Source organism: Carya illinoinensis, chromosome 5, assembly GCF_018687715.1.
Source record: "Carya illinoinensis cultivar Pawnee chromosome 5, C.illinoinensisPawnee_v1, whole genome shotgun sequence".
NCBI classification, from domain to species: Eukaryota; Viridiplantae; Streptophyta; class Magnoliopsida; order Fagales; family Juglandaceae; genus Carya; species Carya illinoinensis.
In genome coordinates this window covers 1,589,879-1,603,074 of record NC_056756.1, presented here as the reverse complement: position 1 = coordinate 1,603,074, position 13,196 = coordinate 1,589,879, and the positions used below count along the sequence as shown (strand labels likewise).

General features: G+C 36.3%; 2 protein-coding genes across 9 annotated transcripts; both read right to left on the bottom strand.

Moving 5' to 3' along the window:
* Nucleotides 1-221: 221 nt before the first annotated feature.
* On the bottom strand, nucleotides 222-3,864 carry LOC122311254. 8 transcript variants are annotated; one of them, XR_006242749.1, is made up of 4 exons: nucleotides 3,505-3,864; nucleotides 2,059-2,177; nucleotides 1,752-1,830; nucleotides 222-482 (listed from the first exon to the last, which is right to left on the bottom strand). XR_006242749.1 is itself a non-coding variant. In XM_043125728.1 (3 exons), exons 1-2 carry the CDS (start codon nucleotides 3,657-3,659, stop codon nucleotides 2,027-2,029), a joined length of 306 nt encoding a protein of 101 aa, XP_042981662.1. In that variant the 5' UTR covers nucleotides 3,660-3,863; the 3' UTR covers nucleotides 222-482; nucleotides 2,017-2,026. The 8 variants fall into 8 exon arrangements, 5 of the variants coding, with proteins under 5 accessions (XP_042981662.1, XP_042981664.1, XP_042981660.1 ...); XR_006242747.1 differs by having other exon boundaries at nucleotides 2,017-2,180; nucleotides 3,505-3,853; XR_006242748.1 differs by having other exon boundaries at nucleotides 2,059-2,180; nucleotides 3,505-3,853.
* A 339-nt stretch (nucleotides 3,865-4,203) lies between these two features.
* Nucleotides 4,204-11,803, bottom strand: LOC122311251 (alpha-L-fucosidase 2-like). Its single transcript, XM_043125722.1, has 10 exons — nucleotides 11,520-11,803; nucleotides 10,921-11,066; nucleotides 9,497-10,401; nucleotides 8,272-8,404; nucleotides 7,559-7,717; nucleotides 6,422-6,646; nucleotides 6,228-6,329; nucleotides 5,977-6,112; nucleotides 5,433-5,628; nucleotides 4,204-4,713 (listed from the first exon to the last, which is right to left on the bottom strand). The coding sequence occupies exons 1-10, from the start codon at nucleotides 11,725-11,727 to the stop codon at nucleotides 4,410-4,412; spliced, it is 2,514 nt and encodes an 837-aa protein (XP_042981656.1). The 5' UTR covers nucleotides 11,728-11,803; the 3' UTR covers nucleotides 4,204-4,409.
* Between the last annotated feature and the right edge of the window lie 1,393 nt (nucleotides 11,804-13,196).

Below are 13,196 nucleotides of genomic sequence, written 5' to 3'. Positions count from 1 at the left end.
GTTCAAATTTTCCTGACGCTATATGTTCACAGTTAGAAATTATATTTTCCATTTTCACCATGTCTCAGCTCTGGAAGGAAGCATAGAACGGAACCATCAAACAGGTTTAAAAACATATTCTCTGGATCCAAGAGTACTCGGCACTCTAGCAACCACACTATTCACTTCTCATCCAACATATTCATGTGGTGAGAAAACCGTTCACCTTTATCAACAAGAAATGCAGCAGGAAAAATGTAAACATTTGCGTTCCAGAAATTAATGATACTTGATATCAGTCTACATTTGAATTGCCAGAACTTATGCAAGTTGTTGAACGCAATAAAGAAAAAACTCCAGGTTTCTTCTTCAAAATGGCACAACTCGGATAACATCTTACAAATTTTACTAAAATTTGAAGTTCCTACACGATACCCATTCTATGACTGCCCCAATTTAACTCCTTGCACTAAAATGTGCTTATCCGGCAGCCCTTCATGTACCTGCAAGGACATGGGAAAAGGAATATAACATGTGTAAGAAATTAGGACTGACTGATGTCTCAAAAAATACAAAATTAGGATTACCTGCACCAAGTGATTCCATAACAATGGCAAAGTCCAATATACCCAAAGATAATATTACTTGTTTCCAAAATGACTAGTGACTAGTATTGGAAGGAGAAACCACAAGGATAACCTTGAAAAGATGTTTCCCAACAAGTAAAACATGCTCGATATGTAATTGAAACTAAAAAAAGAAAAAAGATAGAAGAAAAGAAAAGCTTGGGTGTGGGAAAAAGGTGTTCAAGCGAATAAATACCTACACCAAGTGAATCCGTAACATTAGTAAAGCCCAATAGACCCAAAGATAATATTACTTGTTTCGCAAATGACTAGTGATTAGTATTGGAAAGAGAAACCACAAGAATGGCCTCGACAAAATGTTTCCCTCCAAGTAAAACATGCTTGATATGTAATTGAAACTAAATAAAGAAGAAAAGAAAAGCTTGGTGTGGGAAAAAGGTGTTCAAGCGAATCAATCCACACTCTTTGAAGTTCTTTTCAGTCATGACTATGATGAAAGAAACACACCAAGTTCATAGAAAGCATTAAAATTATTTTGAAAATGTATAAACAGGTCATAGCTTAACATTCAGCTACATTGGTACGCATTACTAAGACAGATAGAGTTACTACTTCCCTGAATTTTATGCCACAAATTCCAAATGGTGCTCTTGCTAACAATTACATGACGGAAAGTACATGACATGGCAATGGTTAATTTACAAGGCAAATTTTCTTATGTGGGGGAGGGAAAAAAATATGAAGCTGGATACTCCTCAGTGTCACATGATAGAAATACTACACTGCACAGTCCACAAATGTATAGATCGCTGAGAAATCAGAATTTCCAACAAACTTAACATCTATAGATCCAAAAAACCAAGAATTAACTACAAGTAGAATCACACAAAAAACTCATAAAAGAATATATGCACCCGCTAACTCTTAAGTCTTAATGCAGAGTTTTTATTGTTGCCCCACCCCCCCTGGCTTGGGGATGGGGGGTGTGTTACAATGACAGCTCAATTTCTCAACAAAATCTTTTTAATAACTAATTACAACCTCTTTAAAAAAATTCCTTTTGTTATGCGAAATTATCAAACCAAAAAACACTCCAATCATTCTAGGGTTCTGCATTATCGCTATACCTATAAAACATCAACAATTCTACCACTTGTCTCAGAAAGAAAGGTTTAAAAAGATAACCTATGGGGTGAAGCATCATTCTCCCTGCCTTTGGGATGATCAAAAGTCCTCGTGCATCACCCGTCTTTTCCACTCCTTCCTATCAATCCCAATCCCATGTTCTTTTACCAACCAACCTCGAAATACTCGAAAAAACTCCTAGCAAGTCCTCACCACACAACTGTAACTAGATATTTATTTGCAAAAACATTAAGTGCTCCCAATATAACAACAAAATGAGAAAGAATTGCTTTTCATTTTTTGCCATGCAAACAGCAAGACTCACAAAGAGACTACTAGCGATCCTGACAAGTACGGCGGAAGGTACCATGGGACAGCTCACAAAAAGCCCGTATGTTGACGGCAAGGTGAGATGTGAGGCGGGTCGTAGCCAACACGTTGCCCAGTGGCAGGAGTGACTGTGCGCATCCCAGTTCTCCCAAGTTCCTACTGGAAACACAAGAAAACAAGTAAACCCCAGAAGAACAATAATTTAACATATAATAATTCACAAAAAAACTCATCCCTCTATTTGCTATAATGATGTAGGACTTATTTGGGATTGCAGTAGGAGTCTTAAAAAGTGCTTAAATAGTCTTAAAAGCTCTTTAATGAAAAAATCAAATTGTCTGGGCGTTACATATTAAAATACTTTTAATTACAAAGAAGTTAAAAAGTACGTTTGATGCTTGTCCTCAAATGTTCTTTTTTAGATAATGTGAAATGTAATTCAAATTTTAAAAAGACTGTTAATGGACGAAAATACCCATACAACTTTAAGATAATTACAACCTTCAAACTTTTAAGGATATGGACATAATTTTTAAAAATTCAAACAGCCGTCATTTCTACCATAGCAATCACTTTTTTAATTTGTTTCCAAACAAATATAACATGTTTGAAAGTGTTTTAAATATATGATTACCAAACAATAAATAGCTTTTTAATAGTAGAACTTATTACTTAAGTTATAATTTATAAGCCTTAAAGTTATAAATTATATTTTCCACCGCAATCCCAAACATACACTAAGACAATGATAGTTCTATACAGATTAAATTAAGCATGCATAGAAAACAATGTTCTAGGTAATTATGTTGAAAACATGAAAACAGAATGACAAAATAGACACGAAAATAAAATATTTAAAGACTTATTTTCTTTCTTTCAAACCATAGAAAACTACCAGTGCATTTAAGTCCATTTTCAATCATATGAACACAAAAAGAAGAGAATCGAAAAATTAAGTCGACTGTTCATGCATTTTCCTTTCAACATCTCTGCATTTACTCAACAATCAATCGTGAAGTAAATACTAATCGGAAATGACAGGCAATTTATTTATAATATTTTTTTTCTAAGTAATTAATTTACCATAATTACAATTAAAATGATGTTCGCAAACCAAAGACGTAAAAACCCACAGAAATCCTAACAAAACATCATACATCAAAGATCTAGAAATCCCTATGTAAATGAAAATGAAAAACTGATTTAAATATTTTTTTTAAAAAAAAAGGGAGAAATAACCTCGACATGAATCTTTCCTTTGTTGCACTCTCAGTTATTTTCTTTTCTCTCTCACAAAACATATGATGGTTGAAGTCGCCATATCTCAGATCTCATATATCAGATATCCAGACAAATTTAAACAACAGAGATGTATTGATAGATAAACGAGAGCAGATAATAATGCAGGATTCTCTCATGACTAATCTAATTTTCTCGGCAACGAAACAGGGAGGTGGGGAAAGTTAGGGTTTCGAGGGAGGACCTGGGGGCAGTAGCGAAAGAGAAGCGGCGGGACTGGACGCGCGGAGCGGCAAGAGGGGGCGTGCGTACGCGGGGGAGGGGCGGTGATGAGCGGAGCGACGAGGTCCTAGCAGTCGAAATCAACGACCGAGACAGCGATCCTGAGCGCCAAGCCATATTTCTCAAATCGAGTCGGCGACAAAGCGACGAAACAAGGGGTTTTCGAGGGTTTAGGGGAAAGAAGGAATGACACTGATCTGGTGTTGTGTAGGAGTACAGGCACTAGCGTAGAGTTTAATGCCTTAAAAGAGTGTTTAATCCCTCCGATTTACAACACGGGACATCTACGTTCTATGAGTCGATACATGTGGCTTCTGGAGCCGGATATTTTTAAGCATTTCCTTTTTTATTTACATTTACTGAGTAAATAACCTATACTTCCCAAAAAATAAATAAATAATTAAAAAGAAGGTGAAGCCTTTTCCATCCACACCACGTTTATTATTTGTTTTGTTTCCTACTAGTTGAAATGTATTTCACATATATGCATGTCTATAAGATATATGAAATTAACAGGAAAAAATGAAAAAAAAATAAATAAAGAGATTCTATGCAAAGGCTAATGTCCATGAATGTTTCTAGAATTAATTGGTGGGATTTAGTGATAAGGAAAATTCTAGACAGCTGGAGTAAGGAGATGCCACAATCACAGACTCATCAATTGTGATATAGAGTAAGATCCTCTCATTTTTACTTAAAATGGATATGTATGTTCAACACAAAACATGAGACTTTGACATAGTCTGATATTTCATAAAAGCAAAATCTGCTGTGAACAGTAGCATATTCAATAGATAACTACTTAAGAAGATAGTGTTAGAAATGTATATACAGCAAGTAGATGACATTCAAAGAAAAAGCTGCGCCTTAGAGGGAGCATGTCTTCACTAATTTTAACTGAGCATTGAATGTGTAGATAATGCCAGATGATATGTTTGCCGTAACTATAGTTCCTCTGTAGTGTAATCTTTCTAGGGCATTCTGGTCCTTCGACCAAAGCCCAACTTCATGAAGATCGCCTTCTTTCCAGCAAATGCTGACTGTCACCCCACCACGTGCCTTCAATCCTTTCACACAACCATTAGCCCATTTATCCAGGGGAAGAGCAGGAAGTAGGTACAGATCCCTTATGCTGCTCTGCACAAGCATTTCTGAAACTGCTGCCGTGAACCTGAAAACACGAAGTATTGTTGATGGCTTTGCCAAATAAATCGCCAACACTACTTCCAAGTCAACTTTGGTTAGCAGGAAGTGTTGAAAAAAACTGAAATCAAAATCTATTGCTTGGTCTCAATCAAAGGGATTGTTTTTTTGGGGCACATTACTAGCAAATGGGGTGTGATAACTCTCATTTGCTGTGGTATTTACAAAACCAAAGATAACAATCCAATAAAAGTTTCTTAATTTATTTCCTTCTCCTTTTATTTATGAGTTTACCATTTAAAATGCTTATAACCAAGGAAAAAAAATGTGCACCACCATCCAAGCATGCTTACCTTCTTCCAATATTACTAAAGAGTCGTGATAATACGAAACGCTTGAAATTTAAAAACAATACAATCTGATTCAACCTCGTTCTAGCAGACAAAATATATCGTTTTTTTAATATAAATGAGGCGTGCAACACGAAGAATTTTTGCAGACAAAATATAAAAACAACCTCATCAGAAAAACAAATATGTTTAACGACCACCCTGCTTCCTCTACTATTCCCTATATTGATCTAAAAGTGCAACACAAAGCTAAACTCCTGAAAGTTACTTGCAAAAAATCCTCAAAATACTAGGTATAAAGCTTTCTTAAGAATGGAGCTGTTTAGATAATCATGTGATGGTTGCTAAAAGTATCATTGACTTTTATGGAAAGTTGGAAACTCAAGCTGCATCTTACCCAAAGTTGGCATCAATCTGGAAAGGAGGGTGTGCTGCAAACAGATTACTGTATAATCCTCCTTCAAACGGGGCCTCATGATCTGGATCCACCAGGTTGATCAACTTCTTCACCATCCTATATGCATGCTCACTGTTGTGGAGACGGCCCCATAAAGCAGCTTTCCATGTAGTTGACCATCCTGGACCCTCCTCTCCTGTTTAGAACAATGAAAATGTAGAAAAATTATATATCAACAACTTTGGGAAATTTATCTGGTATGATATTACTAGGAGCAAGGTCATATGGCGCTTATCTGGTATGATATTACTAGAAGCAAGGTCATATAGCGTTACTTTTTTTTAATGAAGTGGAACCTAACCAAGAAAGAATAATTTGGACCCAAACATGAGGAATAAACCGTGGATACATAACCCCACCAGCCAGAACTATGTATCAAATCATTCAGGGCGACTCCTAGTATAAAATCGTATCCGGGATTCAAAAGTCTACAGCTCATCCCAAGCCAACGGTTTGATCAAAAGAAAAGAAAATATATACAAACCTCGTTTGTAGAGAGAAATTTCTGCAGCTTTAGAGAGATCCGGAGTTTTCTCAACAGTTATTGTGTGCCCTGGAAATAGGCCAAATAGGTGCGAAAGATGTCGATGATGCACATCTGGGTCCTCAAAATCTTGTTCCTGGCTTAACAGACCAAATTTTTCTTAGCCCATTACAATAGTGAATTTTATTACCAACTCCACCAAGACCTTTTGCTAGTATTGAAAGGTTTATATTCAAGCTACTCAATCATACCCATTCCATAATGGAACCATCTCCAGCAATTTTTGTTGGATAAAGCTTTGGCAAAGCCTTTCGCACTCTTTGGATAAGATAATCCTCATCTCTCTCTAGAGCCTATTGTCAACATTCCGTAAGGACATACAGATATAGAACATATGAAAAATAGAGAGGGAGTTACATTGGTGGGCATAGAATAAAAGCTTCACCTCAGCAGCAGAAACAAGTGCACCAAAAACTTCTTTTATGATTGCCATGTCCATTGTTGATGAGTAGCTCACACAAGCAGGCTTACCATCAGGAGCAACAAACTCATGCTCTGGAGAAGTTGAAGGGTTGGTTTTCAGATATCCTCCAGGGTCTTCAATCAACCAATCCAGCAGAAATGATGCACATCCATTCAACAAAGGATATGCCTTGGCTTTAAGAAAATCCTAATTATGAAGGACATACCAATAATACCAGTGATGTTGAAAGATTTACCAAAAGATTCTTCAAGAAATGGAAAAAATCAGACTATTCAATCTCCATATGCAAAAGATATTGTTCATTTCCTAGTGATGAAACAGGAGATTTCAGAAGTTCCCAAGTACTTCCACAACCAGCCTTAGGGTTTTCAATAAATATCCATCAACTGGAAACCATAAATCCGTCACCTTTAACTTCAGTGATAACAGCATTTTATGGGTCCCATACATTAACTCTATTGCATGAATAAACTGAAAGTTTGACCAATGTTGGTACATGACCTTGACATAACTTGTTGGCATATTCTCCTATCAACTTGAACTTTTAAACAAATCAGAAATATGGTATTAAAGCCTTCCTTTCTATAATGTTTTTGCTACATACATGGGAATTGCCATCTTGAGGTTACCGTCTATGGGTTTCATACTTGGGTTCGAAGTTCATGTGAAGTTTTGTTGAGCACGACAATGTGTCACTGGTGTGTCTGAGATTATATACATAATTAAGCTAGTTTCCCATGAAGCTAAGCTTTTGGGACAATTGGTTTACCAACAAGCTTATTTTAACATATCAAGACATAGAAACTTACCATATTGGCGAAGTCTAGATTTCCAAATCCTTTGCATATATACCTTAACTTCATTAGAGATTTCAAGGACAACCTCTTATGTCTAAAAGAACTGATAGACTACTTTTCTCAGCTTGTTTTGATTTTTCCAGTTAGTCCAAAGGCAATCATCAAGACTTTTGAAGCTAATGCAAGATTAATAAATAGCTTGTACCCTTTAGAAAGGTAGGTTCTCTGACTTTCCTATCACAGGGAAACAATTTCTATGCTAATGATAAAATAAAGCAAGGTATAGACAACTTAATCTTACCTTGTCTAGTGTATAAGTGTAGTGGTCCCATAGATGGGTACAAAGCCATGCCCCCCCCATTGGCCATAATGCCCATACAACACCACCTTGATCTGCTGATGTTTTTGCCCAGATATCAGACTTATGGTGTACAACCCAACCATTTGCTTCATAGTTTACCTATAACATTCAGTGAATAAGAAAATAGAGCATAGGAATATCTAAGTGGGAAAATAATGTCTTGAAGAACAGAGTAAGATTGCAAAGGAGTATTGGCAGAGATCATGCTGGTCTTAAGCCTTCTGATGCTTCAGCCCAGAGGTCTACAAGCATAGGTTTCATAGTTTAGACTGTCTCCTAATAATATGGGAATTGCTTCCATGTTTTTTCTTCTGGATAAGCATGTGCCATCCTACTCACGTGGTATAGAGGATAACAGCATTGAATTACAGATTAAATTTCCTACTTTAAGGTTACCTATATATTTGGAAATGGGAGCCTCACATGCACGGGATATTCAGTACGTCTCATCATGGTCCACAATTGTTTCTAAAGGCTCAATAACAAATGAAGTTGCCAACTTCACCATCTGTGAATTTTCAGATTTAGGTGCAACATGAGGAGAACCTTTCCCTTAAAATCACCTTAAATATTTTAGCAACCAAAAGAGATCATATGGATTAAGACTAAATTGATTGAAAACTTATAAACCTGGTGGGGGGAAATTGTCTTACCTTTGCAGTTTTACGTCCATTAACAGACAGAGTGGAGACAAAGTCAAACAATGGCTCCTGGCACTCGCTAAGGTTGCAAGGAAGGGAAGGCCAATAATTCATTTCAAGATTAATGTTCAAGTGTGGGGCCCCGCTGAACACAAAGATGAGGTGTCAGTAATTCTGCAGAAAATTGATGCAAGGAACTGCAAGTATTCGTATTGTTATGTAACTTCAAAGTAATTTGTGGCAACGTGGTACTATTGACAAGTAGTAGTCTTCAAATTCTGATGTAAATTAACCGTGATAAAATATCCTTTGAGATATGGTTGACACTCTCTGTTATTTATGTAAATCTAATGTCTTTCTGGACAGCCTAATTTGCTTGACAATCTTATTGCTGGAATATCAAATTTTCACAATTAATATGGAGATGAACAAATGATAGAGAAATTTTAAACTGTTGGAGAAATTAAGAGGACGAAAGAAGAAAAAAGTCTCCCTGGTGTTTCGGTGTCTCCGCTTATTTCTAAATTGGAGCGGTTACAAAAACTAAAGTGATTCAGTATATAACCACCGCCAAATCAGAACATATATCTCGTAAAAGCACTCAAATTAAAGTGATACAGTATAAACTATCATAAAAAAATTATTTTTGAAATAAATTGAACAAAATTTTTAAGAATACTTGAATTTATTGAGGATAGAATTACAAGCGTATATAGGAACTTCATGTACAAATACAATGAAAGAATTAATAACCAATAAAAGGGCAGTTGATTAAAGTACCCATGCAATCACACTCACTGCTTAGACAACTTTAAAAATACGACGAGGAAGACATTGAGGTTGATAAAATGATCCGTCATTAAGTGCAAAATGGAGCTGTACGAGTCAACTCGATAACGTTACCCATTGCCTTTGGAAAGTGCAAATATATATTAGGAAATATCAATTACTTATTGCTTGCCCTTTGCCTTCGAAAAGCAGAGTATCATATCCCCAAACTTAACAGTGCTGCCTTAATTAAGGTCATCCCTTGGAAGAAAGTCCATTTTTAAATAAACTGAAATAACATCCTATTTCTAAATTACAAACTAAACCTCAGCGTATGAGTGTGTGTTTGTGTTGGGGAGGAGGGGAAGAGAGAGAGAGAGCAGGGCCAAAAATATCAAGCAAAAAACACTGACCAGAATTGGGTTGGAGAAGGAATAACAAATGAAAGAATTAAGAGAATGTAACATACTCCCATTTTGGTTGAATATCACTATTCCATATACCCTGCAGGTTTGCCACCTGAGTTCGAGGCCGTGAACTTGAAATAAGTAGATATCGGCCATACTGGAACAGAAGCTCCACCAAGGAAGGGTCTTCATCAGATTGAAAAGACTTCACTCTCTCTGCAGTTGAAACCATATTGTCATTACTTCCCATGAGACATAAACCAGTTACAGAGGACGCAATTTTCTTCAACTCCAGAGACCCGTCAGATGTAATGCTGTTCAAGCTTTTAGCAAGTTGCAGTGAGACACGATTAAAAAGATTCTGATAGTCATCCAAATGACGTGCATAAAGTTCATAGTATGAAAAATCCATTATTGGCTTCAATGCACCGAGAGACTCTAAAGTAGGATTCCTCTTAGAATCTGAAGGCTTGGTGAATGGCCCATCGAATGAAGATGAAGCCACTAGAAGTAAAACAGCCCAGTCTGAACCCTCAATCCTCAACTTCTTGTCATCCATAACATGAATCACACCTCTGTCATTACTAACATGTATATCAAGAATTGCAGAAAACTGAATTCCTTTTGGATTGTCATTTTCATCCATTGCTGGGGGGATCCTTTTACCGGGACAACTTCCTTCCATAATAATCTGATTTTTTCCATTAATGCGTGAATGATAATGTAACTTGCTATTAAGAGACACCGAGAATGATACCGAGCCTGGTTTACTTCCAGAAATCTTTGTAACAATCACTTGATCAGGATTGGAAGCAAAGTGTTCCCTTGTGAATTCTACATCAGTCACGGAATATTTTACTCTTATTGTTGCAGCATCCAAGTCCAACTCTCTGTGGTAAGTTTCTTCAATATATTTATGATGGGAAACATCAAATTCCAGCTTGATGTCACCAAGAAGTTGGTAAACCTGAATCATCACTAACTATATTCAGATCAAGTGGCAATTAAGCGACCACAATATGGAAGCACATGGGAGTTCTAGTGAGGTATGGGAAGCTAGGGACCCTAAATACCAAAACAGAAACCATGCGGAAGAAAAAATAGTTTGACTAATAATAAGTATCCTGCATATGTAAGGCTAGTCTAAGATGGTGAGGCACAGTAGTTCAGTAAAAACTCCAGTATTATGTCCAGCCAGAAGAAATGTCACCACCATGTATTAAATGTGCAGTCACCACCAGGTGCTAACCAGAGCATGTATTAATGATAACCACCAAAACAGTTCCAACATAATCGGCATCTATGCACTAAAATCCATACTCATTTCAAGAGGCAATGATCTACCATGACGTGTAATATTTGAAAAAAAATCCAAAAAAATATTAACAACTCAACACATTCCTTTGAGTCAACAATTACCATTAAATTACACACACAAAGCAGCAATATGAAGAAGAGCAGCCATACTTAAGGTAAAGAATAGCACCTCAGCAGGGTTTCCAGTCAACTGGACTGCCTTTGAAGTAGCTTCAGCATATTTACCGCTGTCAACAAGTTTCCTGACCTCCGACAGTGCCTCTGGGGCATTAGGGTTAGTGTAGTTGCCAGGGGTCCCGGTCCAGAGTGTGTCCTCTGCATGAATTCTTGCACAATGAGTTCTCTGCTTATTTGCATTTCACACATTTGCCGTGAAACAACCATTTTTTCCCTATAGGGTAAAAAATTTGATTAATGACTAAAAATCATTTCATGTGTTCCATTTGGTTGCCAATTAAATTATGAATAGTGAAATACTATAGATCTTTCATAATTTTGAGTCACCGAATACGAAAATTTGAGCTTGTACCCAGCATTACTTAAATTATAGGAGAAGTAAAGAAATGATTTTGAGCTTTATATCTTTCATAATTGAGTCACCGAAGATATTTCCTAGAAGATTATCCGAAAGACACGACATCCATGTACTTATCAAAGACACAAAGCAGCCAATTAACGAATACTAAGAGTCTACGTAAACAATATTAACATATACGATTTAATACCAATTTCGCTCCAATACGATGCAAGAGAGGATTTTGATCATACCGTTGAGCTGGATAGTCTCCGATGCAACGCCGCCCCAGACCATGGCTCCGAGCCGGCCGTTGCCGATGGGAAGCGCATCGGTCCAGTGGTTGGCGGGCCCGGCGAAAGTGATCTTCAGAGGCTTAGAACTCTCAGCCTCCATCGTGCTAGGGTTCCATAGGTCCTTGTCAGTCGGCCATGGTACCCGAACCCATCCTTCATCTTCCATAACTGCTACTAACTAATTTCCTAAGAAAATAACAACGATAAAGAAGAGATGCTGTATCTGCAGACTGATGAAGTTCAGGCAAAGCCACGTAGATAAATCCAATTTGCATTACTGTGGGGACCGCGTAAGTTTGTAAGGAATCCATAATCTGGTTTTTGAATTTTTTTAATATAATTAAGTATTAAATAAATACAGTAACATCTATTTAAATGCTTATTTTTCTATCATCCTAAATTTTATAATAGGGATAACAATTCTAAATGATCCTGATCCACACAATTAATATGTAAAATTACAATTAAAAGAAATATATTTTTTACCAAAAAGAGGTGAAATTTGCATAGAAATAATTTTCATTAAGGATCAGCAAAAATGTTAAAAAAAAAAACAAAAAAAATACTGAAAATGCAATCGAAATCTTAATCCTTTTGGTTCTTGAAATGAAACTTTAGTGTAATATGAAGAATGAATTATCATTTAATTTGAAAAAGCAGACGTATTATTTAGTTCCAATTATATCATATTAATCATACTAACATGACTAACTTATTGGTGACTTGTTTGCTCTCTCTTCCCAGGTGATATTTCTCTTTAGCCTTAATAGGGAGTAATCTTCCCTTCTCCGACCACGGGGAGTCCACTCTTTCCCGTTCGGGTCATTCTGGATATATTCATTAATTTTTTTATTTTTTATTTATTTATTATTATTATTATTATTTGCTGCCTTCCAGCTCCTATGACCACTATGCACTCCACTACTAGATTTTCCAGCCTTTGATCCTTTGGATAGAAGAACAAAATTGATTCAAAATGTGGTGTATACGTCTCATGCATTGTCAGGTTAAGAAGAGTCTATCGCCGCCTCATGCAGCAGTATTAAGAGTAATGACTTTGAATCTCTTATGTTCGACTTTTATATTATCTTTAAGGGTGGCGCGTCACCTACACATGCCTTCATAGCCAATCACAGTCATGTGCTGGCAATTTAACTCATCTTCCAGTTTTTTTTTTTTTTTTTTTATGTTCTCGTTTTTCTTAACCAATGATCAAGAGAAAAGAGTTAGGAAAAATCTCATTCAGCCAATCCAAATTAGCAAAATGCAACACACAACAATTCAATGCAGTTTCCAGTTATAGTTTTACAGTCTATTTATTAAATTATATCAAAACTACGTCAAGCGATTTTTCTTTATGAAAAATATGTTAGAGCCTAGTCATTAGCTTTAGATCTTTTTTTGTTTTATTTTTCGTGTTGTATTTGCTAGTTTAGAATGATTGTTGAGGCTCACACCCTATTAAATCTTATAACTGTTTATTTTATCTATGATATGCTTGTCTGAAAAAAAAAAAAAAAAACCATTTACTAACAGAAACTTTTATCGGCCCCGAGAGAATCGCAGCGATAGAGACCTTCATGATCTGGTGATCGCAAGCCTCTGAAGCTTTAAAAGAAAATCCAATCCAAGTCA

Excerpts from the sequence above, each read along its gene's own strand:
- LOC122311254 (XM_043125727.1), bottom strand. The coding sequence starts at position 3,659 with ATGGCTTGGCGCTCAGGATCGCTGTCTCGGTCGTTGATTTCGACTGCT. Across the intron at positions 2,181-3,504 it reads TCTTTCGCTACTGCCCCCAG|TAGGAACTTGGGAGAACTGG; the intron begins GTCCTCCCTCGA and ends TTGTGTTTCCAG.
- LOC122311251 (XM_043125722.1), bottom strand. The coding sequence starts at position 11,727 with ATGGAAGATGAAGGATGGGTTCGGGTACCATGGCCGACTGACAAGGAC. Across the intron at positions 6,647-7,558 it reads ACACTTATACACTAGACAAG|GATTTTCTTAAAGCCAAGGC; the intron begins GTAAGATTAAGT and ends CTTCATAATTAG. Across the intron at positions 4,714-5,432 it reads CAGATTGATGCCAACTTTGG|GTTCACGGCAGCAGTTTCAG; the intron begins GTAAGATGCAGC and ends TCGTGTTTTCAG.